At 40.4% G+C, this 23,440-nt stretch overlaps 2 protein-coding genes across 13 annotated transcripts in view; one reads left to right on the forward strand and one right to left on the reverse strand.

Moving 5' to 3' along the window:
* Window positions 1-14,894, reverse strand: part of PHF14 (PHD finger protein 14) — a 231,232-nt gene extending 216,338 nt beyond the window's left edge. For 5 of the 12 annotated variants that reach the window (XM_074035430.1, XM_074035424.1, XM_074035418.1 and 2 more), the window contains exon 1: window positions 14,801-14,894. The gene's annotated coding sequence lies outside the window, so the exon portion shown is untranslated. Of the gene's footprint in view, window positions 1-14,132; window positions 14,271-14,795 lie in introns of those variants that run through there. The other 7 variants (XM_074035426.1, XM_074035419.1, XM_074035414.1 and 4 more) reach the window with 3 other exon arrangements.
* A 366-nt stretch (window positions 14,895-15,260) lies between these two features.
* Window positions 15,261-21,927, forward strand: NDUFA4 (NDUFA4 mitochondrial complex associated). Its single transcript, XM_005550111.4, has 4 exons — window positions 15,261-15,398; window positions 16,501-16,589; window positions 17,254-17,311; window positions 21,696-21,927. Exons 1-4 carry the CDS (start codon window positions 15,357-15,359, stop codon window positions 21,750-21,752), a joined length of 246 nt encoding a protein of 81 aa, XP_005550168.1. The 5' UTR covers window positions 15,261-15,356; the 3' UTR covers window positions 21,753-21,927.
* Window positions 21,928-23,440: the final 1,513 nt, after the last annotated feature.

Consider the following 23,440-nt stretch of genomic DNA (forward strand, 5'->3'; position numbering starts at 1 on the left):
CACTCTTGTCACCCAGGCTGGAGTGCAATGGCATGATCTCTGCTCACTGCAACCTCTGCCTCCCGGGTTCAAGTGATTCTCCTGACTCAGTCTCCCGAGAAGCTGGGATTACAGGCTCCCGCCACTATGCCCGGTGAATTTTTTTTGTATTTTTAGTAGAGACTGGGTTTCACCATGTTGACTAGCTGGTCTCAAACTCCTGACCACAGGTGATCCACCTGCCTTGGCCTCCCAAAGTGCTGGGATTACAGGCGCGCGCCACCGCACCCAGCCTAGAGTTTACTTTTAATGGCGAAAACTGCCATTACTTTTGCACCAACCTAATAAAATTAAGACATTCCTGAAAATTGGGAAGGGAACATATGAGTAGATTCTGATGAAGGTGATAATTTTGAGCCTGAAATTCTGGGCGAGTTGTCAGTCTACCCCTACCTGAAGAACTGTAATAGCCTCCCCTAAGGTAGTTGCTTTACAAGGGACTACTGTTCCTTATAATCTACCCTTAACGCCTCTCATTGCTTCTAAATCTATAATCAGACTCAGGTGAAAGTAGACTCCAATGTGTGAGACACAAACTTAGGAGGAACAATACACACCAAAAGAATTGGCTGATTTTGTCAATTTACATAGACAGGTGAACCTGTGTGGGGATGGATCTTAAGAGTGTGGTATCAGGGTGGAGGGAATATAAAGTTGGATTAAACTCTATTAACATGGCTTCACTAGCAGAAATTCCAGATTTAGTGTGTTTGTCTGAGGGGTTGGGAGTAACTGTAACAGTTTATTTGTTGATTAACTAAAACCTGGGCCAAAAGGTAGACTATACTTAAGGGAGTCGAATTGCCAAAACTTTCCTGGTGCCACAGAATGGATGGTATCAAATGACTCAGGAATATTAACTAGAATCTACAAGGAACTCAACAACTCAACAACAAAAGAAACAAACAGCCCCATTAAAAAGTGGGCAATAGGCCAGGCGTGGTGGCTCACACCTGTAATCCCAGCACTTTGGGAGGCTGAGGCAGGTGGATCATGAGGTCAGGAGATCGAGACCATCCTGGCCAACACGGTGAAACCCTGCCTCTACTAAAAATCCAAAAAAATTAGCCGGGCATGGTGGCGGGTGCCTGTGGTTCCAGCTGCTTGGGAGGCTGAGGCAGGAGAATGGCATGAACCCGGGAGGTGGAGCTTTCAGTGAGCCGAGATCACACCACTGCACTCCAGCCTGGGTGACAGAGGGAGACTCCATCTCAAAAAAAAAAAAAAAAAGGCCGGGCGCAGTGGCTCAAGCCTGTAATCCCAGCACTTTGGGAGGTCGAGACGGGCGGATTACGAGGTCAGGAGATCGAGACCATCCTGGCTAACACGGTGAAACCCTGTCTCTACTAAAAAATACAAAAAAACTAGCCGGGCGAGGTGGCGGGCGCCTGTAGTCCCAGCTACTCGGGAGGCTGAGGTAGGAGAATGACGTAAACCCGGGAGGCGGAGCTTGCAGTGAGCTGAGATCCGGCCACTGCACTCCAGCCTGGGAGACAAAGTGAGACTCCGTCTCAAAAAAAAAAAAAAAAGAAAAAAAAAGAGTGGGCAATATGAACAGACTTTTTCAAAAGAAGACATACAAATGGCTAACAAGCATAGGAAAAAATACTCAACATCACTAATCATCAAAGAAATGCAAATTAAAACCACGATGAGATATCATCTTACACCAGTCAGAATGGCTATTATTAGAAAGTAAAAAAATAACACACATTGGCAAAGAGGAGAAAAGGGAACACTTATACACTGTTAGTGGGAATATAAATCAGTATAACCTCTATGGAAAACAGTATGGAGATTTCTCAAAGAACTAAACATAGAATTACAATTCAATCTAGTAGTCTCACTACGGGGTATTTACCCAAAGGAAAAGAAATCATTACATGAAAATGATACCTGCAGCCGGGGGTGGTGGCTCATGAGAGGCCAAGGTGGGCAATCACCTGAGGTCAGGAGTTCGAGACCAACCTGGCCAACATGGTGAAACCCTATCTGTACTAAAAATACAAAAATTAGCCAGGCATGGTGGCAGGTGCCTGTAATCCCAGCTCCTCAGGATGCTGAGGCAGGAGAATGACTGGAACCCAAGAGGTGGAGCTTGCAGAGAGCTGAGATCATGCTATTGCACTCTAGCCTGGGTGACAAGAGTGAAACTCCATCTCAAAAAAAAAAAAAAAAAGGATACCTGCACTTACATGTTTATTGCAGCACTATTCATAAGAGCAAAGATACAGAATTCCACTCAGCCCTAAAAAATAATGAACTCAGGCATTAATATTTTGCAGTAACATGGATGGAACTAGAGGCCACTATCTTAAGTGAAATAACTCAGAAAGCCAAATATCACATGCTTTCACTTATAAGTGGGAGCTAAATAAGTGTATACATGGACATAGAGAGTGAAATAATAGACTCTGGAGACTCAGAAGGATGGGAAGGTAAAGGTGGGGGAGGTGTATGAAGGTTAAAAAATTACCTACTGAATACAGTGTTCACTATTTGGGTGATGGGTACACTAGAAGCCCAAACTTCGCTATTACATAACAAAACTGCACTTGTACCCCCTCAATCTTCAAAAACAAACAAACAAACACAAAGACTCAGGAACATTAGAATGATAAGGTGGATTTATCATGTTAAGACTTGCTTGCCCATCCACTGAATATTTCCCCCATGAGGGTCCAGAGAGCACTCAAAGTTTTGAGAAATATGATTTGTGAGAGAAGCCCTGGACTAGGCTCTCTGAATTCCGTGAAGGAATCACTCCTTTCGATGAGATCAGATGGTGGTAGGGACCACGTGGTGACACATAAATTACTAAATACAAGGTAGGCATGGTTATTGTATTAGGCCGCAGAGCCAAAGCAGTAATAAGAATAGTAGCTGCAAAATGTACAGCATTGGCTAGTTGATTGTGGAGTTTCCAGAACCAAAATAGATTGTAAACCTACTAAAATCTTGATGTATAAGCAGAATGTTTTAGGACTGGAAGACTGAAAGGATTAATGCTGCCATCATTAATTTAAAAGACACAGGGTGGCAATTCTTAGGTCGACCACATTTAACTTTCTTACTGGGGCTGTGGAAAAGAAACATGGATCTTGGAGAATAACAGTGAATTACTGCAAACTTAATCAGGTGACAATTTTCATTACAGCTGCAATTCTTTTTTTTAAAATTTTGAGACAACATGTTGCTCTGTCATCCAGGCTGGAGTGCAATGGTGCGATCTCAGCTCACTGCAGCCTCCACCTCCCAGGTTCAAGCAATTATCCTGCCTCAACTTCCCAAGTAACTGGGATTACAGGCACCTGCCACAAAGCCCAGCTAATTTTTGTATTTTTAATAGAGACGGGGTTTCACCATCTTGGTCAGGCTGGTCTCAAACTCCTGACTTCAGGTGATCTACCCATTTCAGCCTCCCAAAGTGCTGGGATTACAGGCATGAGCCATTGCGCCTGGCCCTGCAGCTGCAATTCTAGATGTGGTTTCATTGCTGGAGAAAATCAACACATACCCTGGCTTCTGCTGTTTAATAATTGCACTGGCAAAGGCTTTTATCTATAGCTGTCGTTAAGGACCATCAAAAGTAGTTTGCTTTCTGTTGGTTAGTAACACACCTTGACTGTCTAGCCTCAGGGCTATGCTGGTCAGGCTCTCTTGCAGAGCCTTCATTGTGTCTTTATTCCACAGAAAATCATGCTGGCCAGTTACATGGATGGCATCATTGGTATGTTTGGCTGTGTCTCCACCCAAATCTCATCTTGAATTCCCACATGTTGTGGGAGGGACCTGGTGGAAGGTAATTGAACCATGGGGGCAGGTCTTTCCCATGGTGTTCTTATAATAGTAAATAAGTCTTGCAAGATCTGATGGTTTTATAAGAGGGATTTTCCCTGCACAAGTTCTCTCTCTTTGCCTGCTGCCATCCATGTAAGACATGACTTGCTCCTCCTTGCTTTCTACCATGATTGTGAGGCCTCCCCAGCCATGTGGAACTGTAAGTCCATTAAACCTCTTTGTTTTGTAAATTGCCCAGTCTTGGGTATGCCTTTATGATGTTAATTGGACCTACTAAGAAAGAAGTTAACAACTACTCTAGACATGTTGGTGAGATACATTAGGACAGGTGGTGGGAAGCAAATCTGACAAATAATCAGGTTTCTGCCATCTCAATGAAATGTCTAGGGTCCCATTGATCTGGTGAGGGAGAAGAAAAGGAAAAATCAGTTAAGGGTGGTCTTTGGAGAAGCAGCCTGCCTGAAAAATCACAGCTACAGGCAAAAATAGAGTAGCCTGAGGAAAACTCAAAATGCACCTGCACAGATAAGCAGGCAGCATAGACGAGGTCCAACACCGAGGCCTTTTGTTTCTTGTGTGATTAGCAGGTTCCCAGGAAAAGTTTCCTCCCCTTCTCAGGCATATATACCACGGGCTCCAATGGGAACTTGCACAGGGAGGGGGGCACTTACCTAAAACAAACCAGCAGTTATACAAACAGGTGAAGCAGCACTTTGTGCTTGCCTAGAGTCATATCCACAACTGTATAGATAAGGAAGAGTTGTGCAGATAGCTCTTCAGATAAGAAAAGTTACTCAAACAGCTACACAGAGAAGAGGAGTTTCTTTTAAAAGCTTTTGAATTTGACTGTAAAAGCAGCAACCCACTTGGGCTCCCCTCTCTGCTGTGGAGAGCTTTCTTCTTTTGCTTATTAAACTTGTACTCTAGCCTCACCCTTTGTGTCCATGTTCCTTAATTCTCTTGGTCATGAGACGACCAGCTCAGATAACACCTTAGACAAGACCAGCGACCCTGACCTGTGTCACTGGGCCATGTCAGTATGTCCTTTTTATTTTTATTTATTTATTTTTGAGACAGAGTCTCACTCTGTCACCCAGGCTGGAGTGCATTGTCATGATCTTGGCTCACTGCAACCTCCACCTCCCAGGTTCAAGTGATTCTCCTGTCTCAGTCTCCTGAATAACAGGGATTATAGGTGCCACCACACCTGACTAATTTTTGTATTTTTAGTAGAGACAGGGTTTCACCATGTTGACCAGGCTGGTCTCTAACTCCTGACCTCAAGTGATCCACCTGCCTCGGCCTCCCAAACTGCTGGGATTGCAGGCATGAGCCACTGTGCCTGGCCCAATATGTCCTTTTTAAAGTGAAAGACAAGTTACTGCATCTGGCTTCTCTTAACCATGAAGGGGCATAATGCCATTTAGGCTGCTTTGGATTTGGGAGGCAACATTTACTTCATTGAGTGTGCTACTCTTACCCATTTACCGAGCAACCTGAAAAGCTGCTAGTTTTGGGTGGGACCCAGAACAAAAAAAAGATCTGCAAGAAGTCTAGGCTTCCATGCAAATTGCTCTTTGGCTGAGATACATAAAACAGCATATCTGTTGGTGCTTGAAGCAAGTTACTATTCATCATGAACTGGGTCTTTTCTGACAAACAAAGCCATAAGATTCTATGTGAACAGCCATATTACATCACCAGTTGGAAATAGAAGAAACTAGGATTTGAGCAGGTCCTGAAGGTGTAAGTTTCAGGAGCAAGTGTCACAAATTCCCATGGTTCAGATTCCTGCAGTAGTGCCTCCTCCCCGCTCAACATGTACGCATGATTCCATGGAGTGTTCTCCATTCCCATTTAAATGAAGAACTAATATGTGAACTTAGTTTACAGATGGTTTTATATGAAATGTTGTCAATACCCCAAAGTAGACAACTGTAGCACTATAGTCCCACTCTGGATTGGCCCTGAAAGACAGTAGTAAAAGACAGTCATCCCAGAAGGTGGAACTTTTAGCAGTTCTCTTTGATATTCATTATGTTTGGAAGGAAGTAAGGCCAGAGATATGGCTCTACATTTACTTGTGGGTGTGGCTAATATTTCCATTGGATGACCAGGGATTTGGAAGGAATATAACTGGAAAATTGGTAACAAGATCTGAGAAAGAGATATATGGATAGATGTTTCTGAGTTGGTACAGCATGTGAAGATATTTGTATTCCAAATGGATGCTCATCAAAGAGCTGTTGCAGTGGAGGAGTATATGAATAATCATGGAAGGGAAAATGTTTTGTTGTCAGTGGCATAGACACTGTGGGCATGAACTTGCCTTCCTTGCCTGCAATGCATCTGTGGACTTATAAAATGCTTTACTATAATAATATTCTACATAGTATTGCTTCTAACAAACTCAATTTGTAGCAAATGTAATATGGTGATGGACTTATACTCATTCACTGGTCTTATTACATGCTCCATCACTCTGGAACAATTGACCTAATAGAATAGGTGGAATGGCCTTGTGAAGGCTCAGTTACAGTGCCAGTTGAGAGCAACACCTTGGAGAGCTGCAATAATATCCTCTGGTATATGGTGTATACTCTAAATTCATGAGCAATATATGCTGCTATTTTAAATGAAAATAGCAGGAGAATCAAGGAGTATATATGGCAGTGCACCTCTTACTATTACTTCTAGTGATTCACTGGTGAAATTCCCAACCTAGCAGCTTTGGGCTTTGCGGGTCTAGGAATCTTAGTTTTAAGGAAGAAATCCTTTTATTAGGAGATATGGCAATGATTCCGCTACACTAGAAGTTGAGACTGGTCACTTTGGGGTCCTCAAGTCAGTCAATCAACAGGCAAATAAGAGGTTATTCCATTAACTTGGGTGACTGATCCTAATTATTAAGGAAAATTTGGGGTATACAACTTAATGGGGTTACAAAGGAGTATGTCTGGAATGCATGAAATCCTTTGACACTTCTTAGGACTCCTGTTCTTGCCAAATTCCTCTTTTAATTTCTATACTTCTGGATTTGGTTTGTATTTAGCTCTGTAACAAAGAGCTGTAGCTTCCACTGAAGGGCACCCACATCATTGAGGTTGGGAGTTTGAAAGTAACAAGAGACCAATGGGGTCTTTGTGTCCTCATGGGTTCCACTATCCCCACAGGTTCTGATGTGTTTTTGCTCCTCTGTTTTATGTGCTGCTTCCCTTTTTGACTGTGTCCCCTAATGACTACAGGCTGTAAAGGAAACATTTCTCCCACAATTGCATAATGTCAATTGCTTATAATAAATCTCTTATTATATATGTATATATCCTAGGAGATTGAGCCCTAATATAAGTGCTTACATTTCTGACTTGTTCTAACTTTTCTTTACTGACTCTTCCCTCCTAGCCTGGTCCTCATTTGTTCATGTTCTCTCTAGGGTTTGAGCATTCAGCCTCTTCTCTTCTTACACTTTCCATTTTACACATTCTTTACAGACATGCTCATGAATTTCCATTGTATTAACTCTCACTTATATGCTATTTATGTTTAAATTGTACCCCCAGCCTAAACTTCTCTCATGAGGTCGAGTGATGTTTCTGTCTGCCTTCAGAGTATCTCTAATTGAGGATATTCCACAGCTATCCTAGTCTCAATATTTCCAAAAATGACGTCATATTCCTGATCTTGGTAAGTAGCACCACTATATACCCATAACCTAAATCATATACAAGGTCTATTGCAGGGCTAATCAAAAACCTTTGTAATATTTCTGTACCTTCCCACTAGATGAAAAGTGTTGAAGGAAGACACCAGTGAGTTAATCTCCTTATCCTGAGCACTCAGCATAATGAACAGTATATAGTAGGCACTCAACATAAGTTTAATAAGTGAATAAGATAAGTAAGTGGAAAATGACTGAATGAATGGATGGATTTTTTTAAAAAAGATAAAAATTGCAGAGAAATAGTAAGTGGCAACATAGAAGAGGAATAGAACATAGGTAATCTAAAATGGCTATAAATTGAAGACCTAGGTCTTTGGTATAATATTCCAAAATTCATAGACACAGTTTTCCTAAAATACTATTTAACCAGAAGGTTTCAGTGAAAAGAAGTACCACTACTTAAAATTGCTACAGTCTCTATGCTTTTTAGTATTCATTGAATTTTGTACATAAAGCGCTTCAGGTATTTAATTTAAACTCATGACAATGTGTGAAGCTTTGAGATTTATGATGGTGAAAGTAAACTTTCACAGACCAAAAAATGTTTTAATTTTTCTAATAGAAATTTTATAATTAAATACAGTTTATGCTAAATAACCATAATACTAGTGGAAGAACATATTTGTTTTTAGATTAAGGATAGCTGTAGAATCCTTATTAACAAGTGAAGGTATAATTTGTATTTGTGTTATCAGTAAAACAACCAGTTGTCAATTTATCTACTAGAAAAATAATTAAGTGCTTAAATGCAAACATAATAAAAAATATAGATTCTGTCTTCAATTTGCATTAATATAATTATACTCCATGGCTCACTTATCAAATTACTTCTCTCTACAGAAACTATTTCTTCACTGTCACACACTGATAACAACACATAATTACCATACCATGTAGAATTTTCTAGGCCTGAAACATCAGGAAAAGTATGCAAGACAAATACTTTACCTTGGGTGCCACTGATATACTGCATAGGAGTTTTAGAGCTATTTGCCATGTCTTACATTTAATTTGGACAACTAACATTTATATATTTTTTTGTATTTTAAAATTATTCACAAAATTAAATCAAACACAAGAAGAAGAAATCCAGAGGGCATAAGTCCAAGTCTCAGAGGAGATGGGACAAAGATATCCCCAATTTATGTCCTGCAGTTGTTTTATTCTGTGCTTAGATATAAAATGTTTTATGAGTCTTCACTGCCTAATGGATACAGCCCCAAATCTATATATATTTTTTTTTTGAGACCGAGTGTTGCTCTGTTGCTCAGGCTAGAGTGCAGTAGCACGATCTTGGCTCACTGCAACCTCTGCCTCCCGAGTTCAAGCGACTCTCCTGCCTCAGCCTCCTGAGTAGCTGGGACTACAGTTGCATGCCACCATGCCTGGCTAATTTTTGTATTTTCAGTAGAGACGGGGATTCACTATGTTGGCCAGGCTGGTCTCAAACTCCTGACCTTAAGTGATCCACCCGCCTCAGCCTCTCAAAGTGCTGGGATTACAGGCGTGAGCCACTGTGCCCGGTTTCAGTTTCATTTCTTACAACTACTTCCTATGCAATCCACACCCCCATCGCATTGCACTCATCTCAATTTCTTCCACACACTATGCACTTATATTATGAACTTTCATTTCTCTGCCTTGTTCAGACTATTTCATCTGTATGAAATGCAGTTCTCCTTCTTTTTTGGCCTGATCATTCTGCACAATCCAGTACAAGGTCACAGTCTTCATTAAACTCTTCACAGGTCCCACAGTCTTACTTCTTTCTGTATTATCAATTTTTGTTGTTGTTGTTGTTTTGAGACAAAGTCTTCATCTGTTGCCCAGGCTGGAGTGCAGTGGTATGATCTTGGCTCACTGCAACCTCCCCCTCCCAGATTCAGGTTATTCTTCTGCCTCAGCCTCCCGAGTAGCCGGGACGACAGGCATGTACCACCATGCTTGGCTAATTTTTGTATTTTTAGTAGAGATGGGGTTTCACTATGTTGGCCAGACTGGTCTTGAACTCTTGACCTCAGGTGAACCACCCACTTTGGCCTCCCTAAATGCTGGGATTACAGTCAGGAGCCACGGCACCCGGCCTGTGTATTATCAGTATTTTTACTTTTGTTTTCTTCATTACTCAAATCAAATCACTTTGGTTAAGCCTGGTGTCAAAAAAGAGAGAAAATATAATCTTTTACCAGTAAAAACATTAAATATTTGCAAGCAAAAGAAAATCTACCACAGTCTGTCCTTCTGATTACAATCATTCAGATCTTTTTCCTCCTTCAAAATACACTCACCAAGGTGGAGATAACTTAAAAGCCCTATACTGTCATTATTTCCTGATCAAAGTCGACAATCTATGAATAATGCTATAGTCTTTACGTTTGTTCTCGATATATCTCCTCTTGATCTGGAGATCTATGAAGAACAAAAACAAGTTATTTGCCCACAACACCCAAAATACAATGGTGAAACAGGAACTGGATAACTACAATGAATGATACTACTCAGAAAGTAAAGAATGGTCCTGAAATTTCACTGTCTTGAAGTTGCTGCTAACTTAAAGTGGGGAATAGTCCTTGGTTAGGCCCTGATTTTGCCATTTTGGGATTAGTTCTAGTCGAATTTTCCCTGTGGCTCTTGCCTCACGCTCTGGGAAGTCTTGTCTTAGAGCCGTCTAAGAAAGCCATTAGAGAATAGACCCTCTTTGGAAAATGAGTATGTCTCTCTACCGGCTTCCTACCTGCAAAAGATGGAGGAGCCCAAGTGTCTTTTCACATTTCAAACCATGACAGTTTCTTTAATCCAATGCTGATAATTCTTTTCACAGTACTTACTCTACTTCTATTTGATTTCAGTCAACTCCATTGTGGCAGTGCACCAATGCCACAGCCACAATTCTTTTTGAGACATACCTCTGTCTTTCTTTAGACTTAATGTCAGTCACCTTAATCCCATCATGCTTTGGTTGGAGAGTTACATCCTTACCTGTTTGTCTAGACTTTAAAATTGTTCAGCTGAAAGGATTTACTGAAGGCATCTTAATTTACTGGAATGTTTTAACAAAGGTATGATGGCCACATTCTTGATTGGGCCATTGTCTTCCTATCAATTCTCCTTTGTAGCCCAAATGCCTTCCCATCTTTATTTTAGACAGCTAGATACGAGAATCAATCAGATTTTCCAACTCTGCATGTCTCTAAATTTCTGAATATTTTACTCCCTGTTGTTACAGTTTGCAAACTGACCAATCATTGTGAGTCCAAATCTTTAATGTACTACCTTGTCAACTGTAGCCAATAGTAACTGATACATGCTAACATACTCTTTACCTGCTGTTTCACTGAAAGCTACCAGCTCATTGGGAACATTAACTGCCTTCCAATTAATTAAAGTAAGTGTTTCACCAAATGTTGCAATACTGCATTATATATAGATAGCCTTCCTTCTAGTCCCTGGTAACAGTTACTTTGTCACCTATTGCCAGGACCTAAATCCTATGCCACATATTTTAGGATTTTTTTGTTTTGTTTTGTTTTTGAGACAGAGTCTCACTTTATCACTCAGGTGTGATCTTGGCTCACTGCAACCTCTGCCTCCTGGGTTCAAGCAATTCTCGTACCTCAGCCTCCCAAGTAGCTGGGATTACAGGCATGTACCACCATGCCCAGCTAATTTTTGTATTTTTAGTAGAAACAGGGTTTCACCATGTTGGACAGGCTGGCTTGGCTTCCCAAAGTGCTGGGATTACAGGTGTGAGCCATCGTGCCTGGCTCATATTTTAGGATTTTTATTATGATAACATGTTACCACACTTTCAGTGTCAAATTATTTATTTGTCAGGGTAGGATAGGTTATGCCACATTAACAAACTACTCCCAAATCCAGTCACTTGCAACAATAGACGTTTATTTTTATTTATTTTTTTATTTTTTTAAAGACAGAGTTTCACTCTTGTCGCCCATGCTGGAGTGCAATGGCACAATCTCGGCTCACTGCAACCTCCGCCTCCCGGGTTCGATTCTCCTGCCTCAGCCTCCCAAAGTAGCTGGGATTACAGGTGGCCGCCACCATGCCCAGCTAATTTTTTTGTATTTTTAGTTGAGACGGAGTTTCACCACATTGGCCAGGCTGGTCTTGAACTCCTGAACTCAGGTGATCCACCTGCCTTGGCCTCCCAAAGTGCTGGGATTACAGGAGTGAGCCACCAGGCCTGGCCTATTTCTCATTCTTAATACATGTACACTGCAGGTCAGTAGTGGCTCTGTTCTAAGTAGTTCTTACCCTCACACCTAAGCTGATAGAGCAGGCTCTATCTAGAATATCGCTAGTCTTGTGGCAGAGGGAAAAGTGAGAACATGGCACATGTTGGCTCTTAAAGCTTCTGCTTGTGCATGGCATGTGCTACTTCTCACTTCTCATTTGCTAGTAAGGCAAGTCTTCTTATTAAGCTTGACCCTAATGAGGCAAGTGATATCTTCTTCTAGGTAGAGGCTGAAGGTATCTGCATACAATTTAATCTACAACACATACCAATTCCACTTCTGCAGCTCAGGAATTTTGCATTGTTTCTTCTACCATGGCTTCTTTTTCTAGACTGTCACCTCTACCTATCCCTACTTAAAATATAGGTGACATACTCTTTCGACTAACTTTAATGTGCAAAATTGAAACTTTCACAATTTGACATTTTGGTTAATATTTAATGAAATTTATATTTGTAACCTTGCTTTGTTAACATCTCTAAAGGTATCACTTAGGCTGGGTGGAGTGGCTCACACCTGTAATCCCAGCACTTTGGGAGGCCGAGGGGGCAGATCAGGAGGTCAGGAGATCGAGACCATCCTGGCTAACACAGTGAAACCCCCTCTCTACTAAAAATATAAAAAATTACCCGGGTGTGGTGGCATGTGCCTGTAGTCCCAGCTACTTGGGAGGCTGAGGCAGGAGAATTGCTTGAACCCGGGAGGTGGAGGTTGCAGTGAGCCGAGATTGTGCCACTGCACTCCAGCTTGGGTGACAGAGCGAGACTCCATCTCAAAAAAATAAATAAACAAAAATAAATAAAGGCATCACTTAGCTATCTATATTATTGTTGTCTCTAGAAGCTAGGTCAATGACAAAAAAAGTAAGTCACTGGATTTTACCTGCTTATTAATAATGGCATTTCTACATACCTACTTATCAACTATTATTATTCAAAATAAAATATTGGAAGAAGAGGTCTCCCTTCTTCTAATTTATTTGCTGAAAGCCTATCTACACTCACTAAGGTTTCTTTGTTCACTTCTAAGTATTTTCCATGTTTTTGTGCTGATCTTTTAACACAGCCATGCTCCTTACTATAGCCTATAAGGTCCTTGTCAGAGAATTGGACATAGACCTTACAGACTCCACTCTTTGCTCTCATTTTCCTCCTCACCTATAAGGTCCTTGTCAGAGAATTGGACATAGACCTTACAGACTCCACTCTTTGCTCTCATTTTCCTCCTCTTCTCCTTGGATCAACCACACTGATACTTTTTTAAACACTCTTTTTCTTCTTCTTCTTTTTTTAGGTCTCAAAACTATTTCTCTTGCCAATTTAGTGTTCTTCCCAGATCTTTACCAGGTTACTTCCTTCCTTGCATTTAGGTTTCAACTCATATATCCTCAGACAGACCTTCCCTGTCCTGTCTACCTAAAGTAACCTTCTCTCCTCCACGTCTTCCATGTCATTGTCTGTCTCATAGATTACTATTTTATTGGCTTGTCACGATCTAAAAATTATCTCATTTGTTTATTGTTTGTCTTCCTCAATTAGTATGTAAGCTCCATTAGGGCAGAGTAATTTTCTTGTTCACTGCTATAACTCTAGTGACTAGAACAGTGCCTAGTAAAGAGTAGGTACTTAAGAAAGATTTGCTGAATGAATGAAAAAAGACCAGTCTTGATAAGCTTCACGACATACCACCTTAACAGTTACCATCTATTTTTTTTTCCTACCTCCTGGCCCTACGTCCTCTTCTAAGCATTGCATGTTGGAATTCCTCAGCTCTGTGTCCTCTGTCAAAATTCTCACTCAACCTCCTCTCCCTAAGTAATCTCGTTCAGTCACATGGGCTCATTTCTTATCATAAACTTAGTCCTAAATTTATACTTCTAGTGTAGGTCTCTTCTGCTCCACAGAAATCCACTTGAATTTTACATAGGCACTTGTACATCATTCTCTATGGCTTCTTATTTCAATAACTGGCAACAACCAGAGCTGCTCAAAACTGAACCTCTGAAATTATTCTTAACTTCTCTCTCCTCATTCCCTGATAGTCAACCACAAAGTCCTGTTGGTGCCACCTTCTAAACATCTCTGGAATCTTTTTATCTCATCATTACATTCTCTACAATAGTTCAAGCTACCATTCTCTCTCACACAGACTATGGACTATTGCAATGGCCCCTTGATAGGTCCCTCCCCTTTCACGCTTATTCCTTGTAATCAATTCTTCACAAAGCAATCATTTAAAAGCACAACCTTCCCAAGCTCTCAACATAAAACCCATGATGTGTAAGCGGTTATTGGCCCAGCAGATCTGATCCCCACCTTGCTCTCCCTTTTACTTTCCAGCCACACCAGACCTCATAGAGCTCCTCGGGTTTTCACTAGCTTCAGACCTTCACGTGTTTTCACCTCCGCCCTGTACACCTGCATCCTCCGTTTTCCCCTGGTTAATGTCTACTCTTCCTTCAGAGTTAGTGTAACTTCCGGTGGAGCCTTCTCCTATGATTTCTGGTCCCAATTAATATTTGCTTGATCATTTAATGCTTTAACCTACGTATGAGATTGGAGAGGGTTCAGAGTGTACGTTTTATCCCAAGCCCCCTCCCCCACCGCTCCCCGCAAAGCCTGTCATATGGAAGACGTTCGGGTACAAAAACAAACAAACAAACAAAAAACACAAACGAAAATTGGATTGGGATAGTGGGAAAGATTATCTGTAGGTACACGGCCATTGAAAACACATTTTAAGGACGCAATTTGGGACCAGGGAGGGGGGATAGTGGCGTGTTGGAAAGGTCTTTGTGGCGACGAACTTTCAACCGAGGGCCAGGATCTCAGGGTTTAGAAACACACTGCCAGGACTATTACCATCTTTAAGTCATTTACTAGTTTTATAACTTCTGATTGTCTGTGACAGCCTAAGACAGGAAGCAGCTGCAGTCTTCTCAAACCGCAGCCGCTGACCTTAGCGGCAAGAGACCCGACCTGACCTCCAGGCGCCCGGCGCTCGGCTCCCAGAGGCGCCGCGCAGCTCCCTCAGCGGCAGTCACGGCCGGCCAGCGCGCGCCCGGCACGCGCGCCCCCAGGGCCTCGGCGCGCGGACCCAGCTCTCAGGCGCCGCGGGAGAGGCCCCCACTCGCGGAGCGCGCGGCCCGTGCGCCCCGGCGTCGACCGCATTCCTCAGTACGTGGCATCCTTGGAAAGTGCCTGTCTGGTCAATCGAAGAGTCCTCATTTCGCCAAAAAAATTTCCCCTCAGAAATGTACATAGCACAGCAGTGAAGGGGTTTTCACTATGAAGTGGAATGATGATGGTCCGACCAGGTCAGGAAGAACATGTGAAGAGTTGGATCTAAGCAGGCATTGTTAAGGACAGTCGCATTCGGGCCCTCCTGCCGCAAGCTGCCCTTCCAGCGAAGGGTCCTTCAGGTAGGAGGTACTGAGTGACTTTGGAAGTCTGCAGTGTCTCATTGCAGATACTACTTAGCTCAGGGCCTGGTGGCTAGACAGGTTCTCTCCTTTCCAGTCGGAGGCCTCTGCCGCAAACATGCTCCGCCACATCCTCGGTCTGGCCAAGAAGCATCCGAGCGTAAGTTCTTGACCTCTCTCCTAATGTTTTTCCTTCTTCTTGCGTCAGGGTGCGCCTCCTTCTGTTCCTTGGGAGCATTCTTATTTATGGCCTCTTACCGTCCGTCAGACAAGACCCTACCTCTCCTAGTGTTTGTCTTCTTAGTTGCCGCAGGCCTCTGTGACCCTCTACGTCATGCATTGTGGGGTTTTGTCTGCCGGGCGGAAGGTGACGGACACTGCTAGGGAAAAAAAACAGTGAATATTGGAACAGTCTGGTGGCCGCGCTATTTTGCAGGTTGTGCGATCCAGGAGGGATAGATGTGCGCTGTGTGGGTCAGAGACTAGCATAGGTCAGGTTCCCTATGTGTTATACCATCTCTGGAGGATCTTGTATTCACCGCATTGCACCACCAGGCCTTTTGGTAAATAAGAGGGGTCTGTAATCTGAATCCTCACTTTGTCTGGACGGCGTTGCATTTGGGGAAATTTCGTAGTGCGGAATTTAATTGCAGCTAAGTTCTTTCGCATCTCATTTTCCCTCAGCACATCAACGTGCTGTAGAGCTAACTCTATGCCATCTTTAATCTGTCTTAAATCCAGTTCCCTGAATACGCAGCAAGCATTGGCAGCATTACGTTTTCAGAGATAATGCTTAAAGCCAGTATTTGTAATAGATATGTTTACTTATTCAGACTCTTATTTTTCATACATCTTTATGGAGGCACCCTTAAATAATTTGCAAAGAATTTGTTTTTCAAGCCCCAGGATAAAAGAAGCAGAAAATTTAATGGGAATGACATGTAAATATTAGAGAGGTGAAGAAGACTCGATACATTTTCTTGGAAATTTAAAAATGTACCTGTAATTTGCTCCACATTAAAAAGTAAGACACTTAAACCAGAGTCATCTTAACATCCTTTCCAAGTTCCATTTCTTTCTTTAGAACACGGTTATGAAAAATCTTACCTCAATGTAACATCTATTTTATTTAAATTTTAAGACAAAACAGCACAATAACAGTTTGAGACTTGGAAATCAATGTGCAGAAACTACTGTAATCTCTCGTTGGTCAGTGTCTTAAGTATTTGAAGATGGTTATTCTATTTTGTGTTTGGTTTTAGTTGATCCCCCTCTTTGTATTTCTTGGAACTGGAGCTACTGGAGCAACACTGTATCTCTTGCGTCTGGCCTTGTTCAGTCCAGATGTTTGGTAAGTACTTAAAAATGTTTAAAACTTTGATAGCTTGTCAAGGGAGTGTAGGAGCCACAGTCTTTGTAGGTCGATAACATCAGGGTAGTAGAAAGAATCTTCCATTTACAGTCATACAATAAGTTCAGATCTCAAATCGGCTATTTTCATTTACTTTTTCTGGTACATGAAATTATCTAATTTCTCTGAGTCTCGTTTTCTCTTTGGTAAAGTAGAACTGCTAATACCAAATCTTGTAATGTTTTGAGGATTGACATAATAATAATTGTTTTTATAAAATAATCATGGTTCTTGGCACATGTAAATGTTTTTTGCCCGCACTTGCACATTTGCAGTTGAAAAACAATGGACAGTAAAGATTGATTCATCATTATTCTATGCACTTTTCTATATATCACTTTATTAATGAAATGGAAAGCTTTTGTGAAAGCCGGGTAAAAAGTATCTTGTGATAGGGATTCTGTGTTCTACCATTTTTCTAATTGATTACATGAGATTGCTTATTATAGATCCTCTACCTGTTTCAACTCCATAATGAAGTAACACCGTACTTCATCTAATAGAAAATAAGATTGATCTATTCAAAAATGTATTCTTAAGTACAAAACACTATTTTAAATAGTGCTTTATTATTATAACAGTCATAATTTTTTATTTCTTTTAGTTGGGACAGAAATAACCCAGAGCCCTGGAACAAACTGGGTCCCAATGATCAATACAAGGTAAACTACAAAATTGTTTTGAAGTTGTTAGAAATTGTGTTGTAATAAGTTTTGTCATGAGGTGGGTTTTCTTGAAACTGGATATATGAGTAAAATTCCATTATATTGAACTTTGAAGCGCTGTTAGGTAGTTAATTGCTCTACTAAATATTTTTTGCTAGCTTTTTATTGCTAGTATAAGAAAAGAAGGAAAAATAGTATAGCTATCATTTACCATTTTCTTAGTTCTTAGATAGTCTAACACAGTGTCCTCAGACTTCATTGTACATAGAGCTTGTTGAAACACAGATTCTTCAGCCTAATCCCCAGAGATTCTGATTCAGCTGGTCTGTTGTGGGACATAAGAATTTAGAGTGGTCTGTGGAGCTACTCTTCCACAGAATGATTTCATGGACTGAGACCATTTATTGATTCCCCAGACATAACCTTTCTTATATGTAATTGCATACAAAGAACCTGCACAGTGTCAAAACCAAGGGCAGGCCAGGCGCGGTGGCTCACGCTTGTAATCCCAGCACTTTGGGAGGCTGAGGCGGGCAGATCACTTGAGATCAGGAGCTCGAAATCAGCCTGGCTGATATGGTGAAACCCCATCTCTACTGAAAACACAAAAATTAGCTGGGCATGGTAGTAGATGCCTGTAATCCCAGCTACTCGGGAGGCTGAGGCAGGAGAATTGCTTGAACCTGGGAGGTGGGGGTTGCAGTGAGCCAAGATCACGCCCCTGCACTCCAGCCTGGGCAACAGAACGAGACTCTGTCAAAAAAAAAAAAAAAAAAAAACCAAAAACCAAGGGCAGCTTCGTTAAGATACCATACCGTTCACATACCATACAGTTTATGTGTTTAAAGTTTATAACTCACTCAATACACTTTCCATAATATCGAGCCACTTCATCAAAAGAGAGTAACTGGCCATTTGATTTATCACTGTGAAGAACAGGATCCCCGATCAGCGTGTGTCTAGCAGTCCTCGACAGGTATACATCTATGATGGATTATCATTACTCATAGCAACGTTTTTCTTTGTTGTTGGAGACAGTCTCACTCTGTCACCCAGGCTGGAGTGCAGTGACGTTATCTTGGCTCACTGCAGCCTCTGCCTCCCAGGCTCAAGCGATTCTTGTGCCTCTCTCTCCTGAGTAGCTGGGACTACTGGCATACACCACCACACCCAGCTGATTTTTTGTATTTTTAGTAGAGATGGGGTTTTGCCATGTTGGCCAGGCTGGTCTTAAACTCATGGCCTTAAGTTGATCCGCCTGTCTCAACCTCCCAGTACTGGTATTACAGGCATGAGCCACTGTGCCCGCAGCCTGATAGCAATTTTTAAGATCACCCTTTGTGGATTTCAGGTTTTCCGCTTAACCTGATTATAATTTGGCTTCTAAATCCTTAAGTAGATCTCCTTACAAGAAGAAAATAAAAATGCAGTGGCTAAGCTGAAACAGCTATCTCATCTGTGTGTTACATTTTGCCTCAAAAAAGATCAAATGGGCATCCTGATTTATTTTTCTGTCTTACACATTTGTTTAAAGTAAGTCTATTCCAGAAAAAATAATTCCACATACAAGAAACTTTTAAAAACTAAACAACAACAACAAAAAACTAGCAGGCTTTGGTTCTTCCACCAAAGAACGTATTGGAATCTATGGGTATGTGTAGTTCAAAAGGTGTAACAGATGATTCTGATAATGCAGCTAGTTTACTAATGTTCTGAAATATCGCAACACATGCCAAGATGAGGCCTTGGGAACCAAAAATGAAATGTTGCTGCAACAAAAACCTAATGTGTGTGGCATAGCTTGGGCTGTTAATAGCTATGACACTGATATCAGAGCGGGAAGATAAAGAGTGTCATGTTATGTAATGACAGAAATGAAAAGGAACCAAATCCAGAAACGAGAACCTGGAGTAAATGAAACCTACCTAATACTTTTTCTAAACACATTCAGGTAGACTAGATTATCATCTCCATCATTCATAATCTCTCACCTAAGGGAATTTGTTTTACTGGCCTACTGACATCAGATTTGATTTGTGACTTGTGGGAAATTATGAGTTGGAGGAAATGATACCTGCCACTCTTGAACCACTATGTGATTCCTCTGTTCTTTTGCATCTCTCATGAGACCAAAATTGACAAGTAAGGGCTACTCATTCACCTTAGAATTGGAATGAAAAAAAAAAATGAAGCAATCAACATACTAATGGCATATAATGTGAGTGAAAAGTGAACTTTCATTGTTGTAAGCCACTAAGATTTGAGTGTGTTAATTTGGGCTGCCATAACGAGGTACCATAGACCCGGTGGCTTAAACAACTAATTTATTGCTCAGTCTGGAGACTGGGAAGTCCAGATCAAGGTGCCAAACAAGTCTGCTCCTGATGAGGGCCCAACCCAGTTGTGTCCTCACAAGATGGAAGGAGAGAAGTGAGCCCTCCTGTAAAGGCACTAGTCATGAGTGTTCCACCCTCATGACCTAATTACCTCTCAAAGGCCCGGCCTCCAGATACCATCACATTGATGTTTGGGGTTACAACATGAATTTTGGGAGGATGTAAACATTCAGTCCAAAGCAGAGGATTATTTGTTGCCATGCTATAATCTAGCAAAAGCTATGAATAAAACAGCAAGAGACAGGACCAAAATAAGATTTGAGCATTAAAGACCCAGCAATACTTCTCAACTGAATAACAGTTGAAGCTCCCCAAAGCTAAGATCAGAATATGTTGTGCCTTCCCAACTGTTGTTTCAGAGACTCTCAAGGTAGCCAGCATTAAACAGAAAAAGAATAGAGGCAGGGAAGTTGAAGCAGGTTTTAAAATTCTAGAGAGAATTTTGGATTTGAAGCGAGTAAATCAGAAGCCTGCTTAGTTTTAAGAAAATTGGCAAAAATACCACCATGTATGCGCTTTTGACTCTGCATGGATGTAGGGCCTTGATCTTGCAAGTTGTAGAACTTGATCTAAATTACCTCTTTTGTATATTAAGAATGAGAAGGGTTATTGTGATAATTAACTAAGATATACATAAAGCATCTAGCCCAGTGCCTGGGCAGGAGCCCAACAAATGTTTATTTTCCTTTCCTTAATATATACCTGCAAACCCTTCTGTAAATTATTTCTAATGTTTTGTTAATATGTTAGAGGATAGCACAAATAGTTTTTTTTTAATCTTATTATCTAGATTGTTTCTTAAATGAACACTGTCAGAACAAAGAATACTGCTTTATGGATTATTTATAATTTTCTGTCCATAAAAGCCTGTATCTGTCTGTATCTCAAGGATAACTTGGTAATATGCTTTACAACCTGAGGATTTTTTTTAATCAGTAAAATAAATAAGAGTTTTTCAGAAATAAATAAGTTCGGGTGTATTTGAAGAAATAAAAGAGATTTGAAGAAAGAAAGAATACAGATTTGTGAACTTCATGCTTAAAAACCCTGAAGAAAATGTTTATCATTCTGAAATTGTGGTTCTTTGGGCGATAAATATCATAGTCTTCAAGTAATTATAGCACAACCTCTCTAGCATTCTTTGGCGCAAGAATGAGTAAACCCAAGATTTTAGCCTTATTTGGGCTTGTGTACAAGCAGTAATGTGTCCTTAGTAGAAACTCTGGACCAGTTTCAAATATGTCATTTTTTTTTTTAAGTTACTGAGAGAGGGAGTGTTTTGTTTTTTTGTTTTTGTTTTTTTTAAGCAATCACAGTAAGGTTTATTTCTAAAATTAATTTTAATTGATTATAAAGAAATGTTGGAAATTTTAAACAGCAGAAATACCATATTATTTAAAAGCCATTACCAGAGGTGAAGTGTCAGTTTGATATTGAATATAGCCTGGGTTAGGAAATTAGTGAGAGAGAGAAAATATCTCAAAAGTTATGTAAACCACAAAACAAAGCAATACTTTATATATTACTAGCCTCTTTTTGTTGCAGGATCTCTCCCTCTAAATTACAGCAGTTCATTCAGCAAGTAGGGAATGTAATTTCTTGTTAATCCTCTATTCTGTTGGCGATTCTTCCATGTACTTAGTAGAGTTAAGGCAAAAACTTACCGAACTGGAAGTGTGTATCAGAAGGAATTCTTAATTATTCACTTTGAAATAGAAGAATTTTCCTTATAGGGTCCAAGTAGTAGACTGTACTGACACTGCTCTTCTGAAATAAATTGAATATTTTTACCTTGCCAAAACTATCATTGAAGGCTGGAATTTTAGGTATAGTATTTTTCTGTGAATGACTTTTATGTTGTTATTCTTTTAAAAATTCATGTCTGTAATTGTTACTGTAGAAAACCAAATACAAAGAATTCTAAAACCTTTGTACCATCTCTGTGTATTTAAGATTACTTAAAATATCTTTTTTTCTGTTCCAAGTTCTACTCAGTGAATGTGGATTACGACAAACTGAAGAAGGAACGTCCAGATTTCTAAATGAAATGTTTCACTATAACGCTGCTTTAGAATGAAGGTCTTCCAGAAGCCACATCCGCACAATTTTCCACTTAACCAGGAAATATTTCTCCTCTAAATGCATGAAATCATGTTGGAGATCTCTATTGTAATCTCTATTGGAGATTACACTGATTAATAAATAACTGAAACTTGATATGTGTCACTTTTTTATGCTGAAAGTACACTCTGAACTTTAGAGTATAGGAAATTAACTATTAGAATTTAAACAATTTCTGAATTTCTATAGTTTGAAAATACGACTTTAAGCTGCTTTAATAAAACACTTCCATTTTGTGTATAGACCGTTGGTAACTTCACTAGAGCATACATAACAACTGGAACTGGAAATTACACAAAAGTAAATTGGGAAGGATACTCAAGCATCTGACATTGGCAAAATAGAAAGCTTTGAGTTTCTCTTACTGGCAGTTGTTGAAGTGTGTGCCGTTTTTAACAATGGTCTTTACTTGGCATTCTCTTTGTGGTGATTTTCAAGGTTATAAGTGACTTTTGTCCTAGGATTGAAGTTGAAATCTGAGTTTATCACTGCTAACCATAGTGCTGGTAGTCAAGAGATCTTGAGAATTTCTGCTGCTGAGTCTTGGTGCAGGTTCTCTTTTCTTTTTTTTTTTTTTTTTTTTTTTTTTTTTGAGATAGTCTCTGTCACCCAGGCTGGAATGTAGTAGTACAAACATGGATCACTGCAGCCTCGACCTCCCGTTCTTAAGTGATCCTCCTGCCTCAGCCCGTAAGTAGCCGGGACTACAGGTATGTGCCACCATGCCTAGCTAATTTTTGTATTTTTTTTAGAGACAGGGTTTTGCCATGTTGCCCAGGCTGGTCTTGAACTCCTGAGCTCAAGCGATCCACTCTCCTCAGCCTCCCAGAATGCTGGGATTACAGGTGTGAGCCACTGCGCTCAGCCATGGTGCAGGTTTTCAAAGGCCAGGAAGTATATTCATAATTTTAAGGTGGGGAATGTGGTGAGTTTTCACATAGGTGTGTGTAAGTCATCACGTCATAGAAACTTGAGGAATTTACTGACATTAATTTTGGATATTGGTATATAAGTATACAATTAAATGTTTACAGGGTAGTAGGAACACGTTTTCAATGTCAGGAACTGAGCTAAGTATTTGAAGTACACGGATTATCTCAAAAATTTTTAAATTTTTAAACAGGTTGAATTACTTGAATTCATTCTGTTAGTCAAATGGTGGATATTTAAACCCATGTAGTTTTGAATTTTGAGTGTGTAGAGTGTTTTCAGTTACCAGATTCCATGCTTTTAGTTCCTATGTGTCATGCATAATTTCAACCTCTAAGAGCAGGGTTTCTCAACCTTGCCACTATTGACTGTTTCTGAAAGACAGTTTGGTTTAACAGACCATCCCATGCGTTTTAGCATGTTTAGCAGCTAACCTGGGCTCTGCCACTACACACAAAAAGCACTCCTTCCCTCCAATTCCCACAGGCTATGAAAAAAATGGAGACGTTACCAAATGTCCATTGGTGGGCAAAATTGGTCCATTCCTACCTCTGTTGAGAATTACTCTAGATCCTTTGGCACAAATTACCTCAAAGTTTAAAAATGTGTAAAGAAACAGTGTGTCACATAATTGAAAAACATTTTATTAAGCAACTCCAAATAAATGCTACATTAAGAA

This window comes from Macaca fascicularis, chromosome 3 (assembly GCF_037993035.2).
Source record: "Macaca fascicularis isolate 582-1 chromosome 3, T2T-MFA8v1.1".
Classification (NCBI taxonomy): Eukaryota; Metazoa; Chordata; class Mammalia; order Primates; family Cercopithecidae; genus Macaca; species Macaca fascicularis.

Excerpts from the sequence above, each read along its gene's own strand:
- NDUFA4 (XM_005550111.4), top strand. The coding sequence starts at position 15,357 with ATGCTCCGCCACATCCTCGGTCTGGCCAAGAAGCATCCGAGC. Across the intron at positions 15,399-16,500 it reads TGGCCAAGAAGCATCCGAGC|TTGATCCCCCTCTTTGTATT; the intron begins GTAAGTTCTTGA and ends GTTTGGTTTTAG. Across the intron at positions 17,312-21,695 it reads GTCCCAATGATCAATACAAG|TTCTACTCAGTGAATGTGGA; the intron begins GTAAACTACAAA and ends TTCTGTTCCAAG.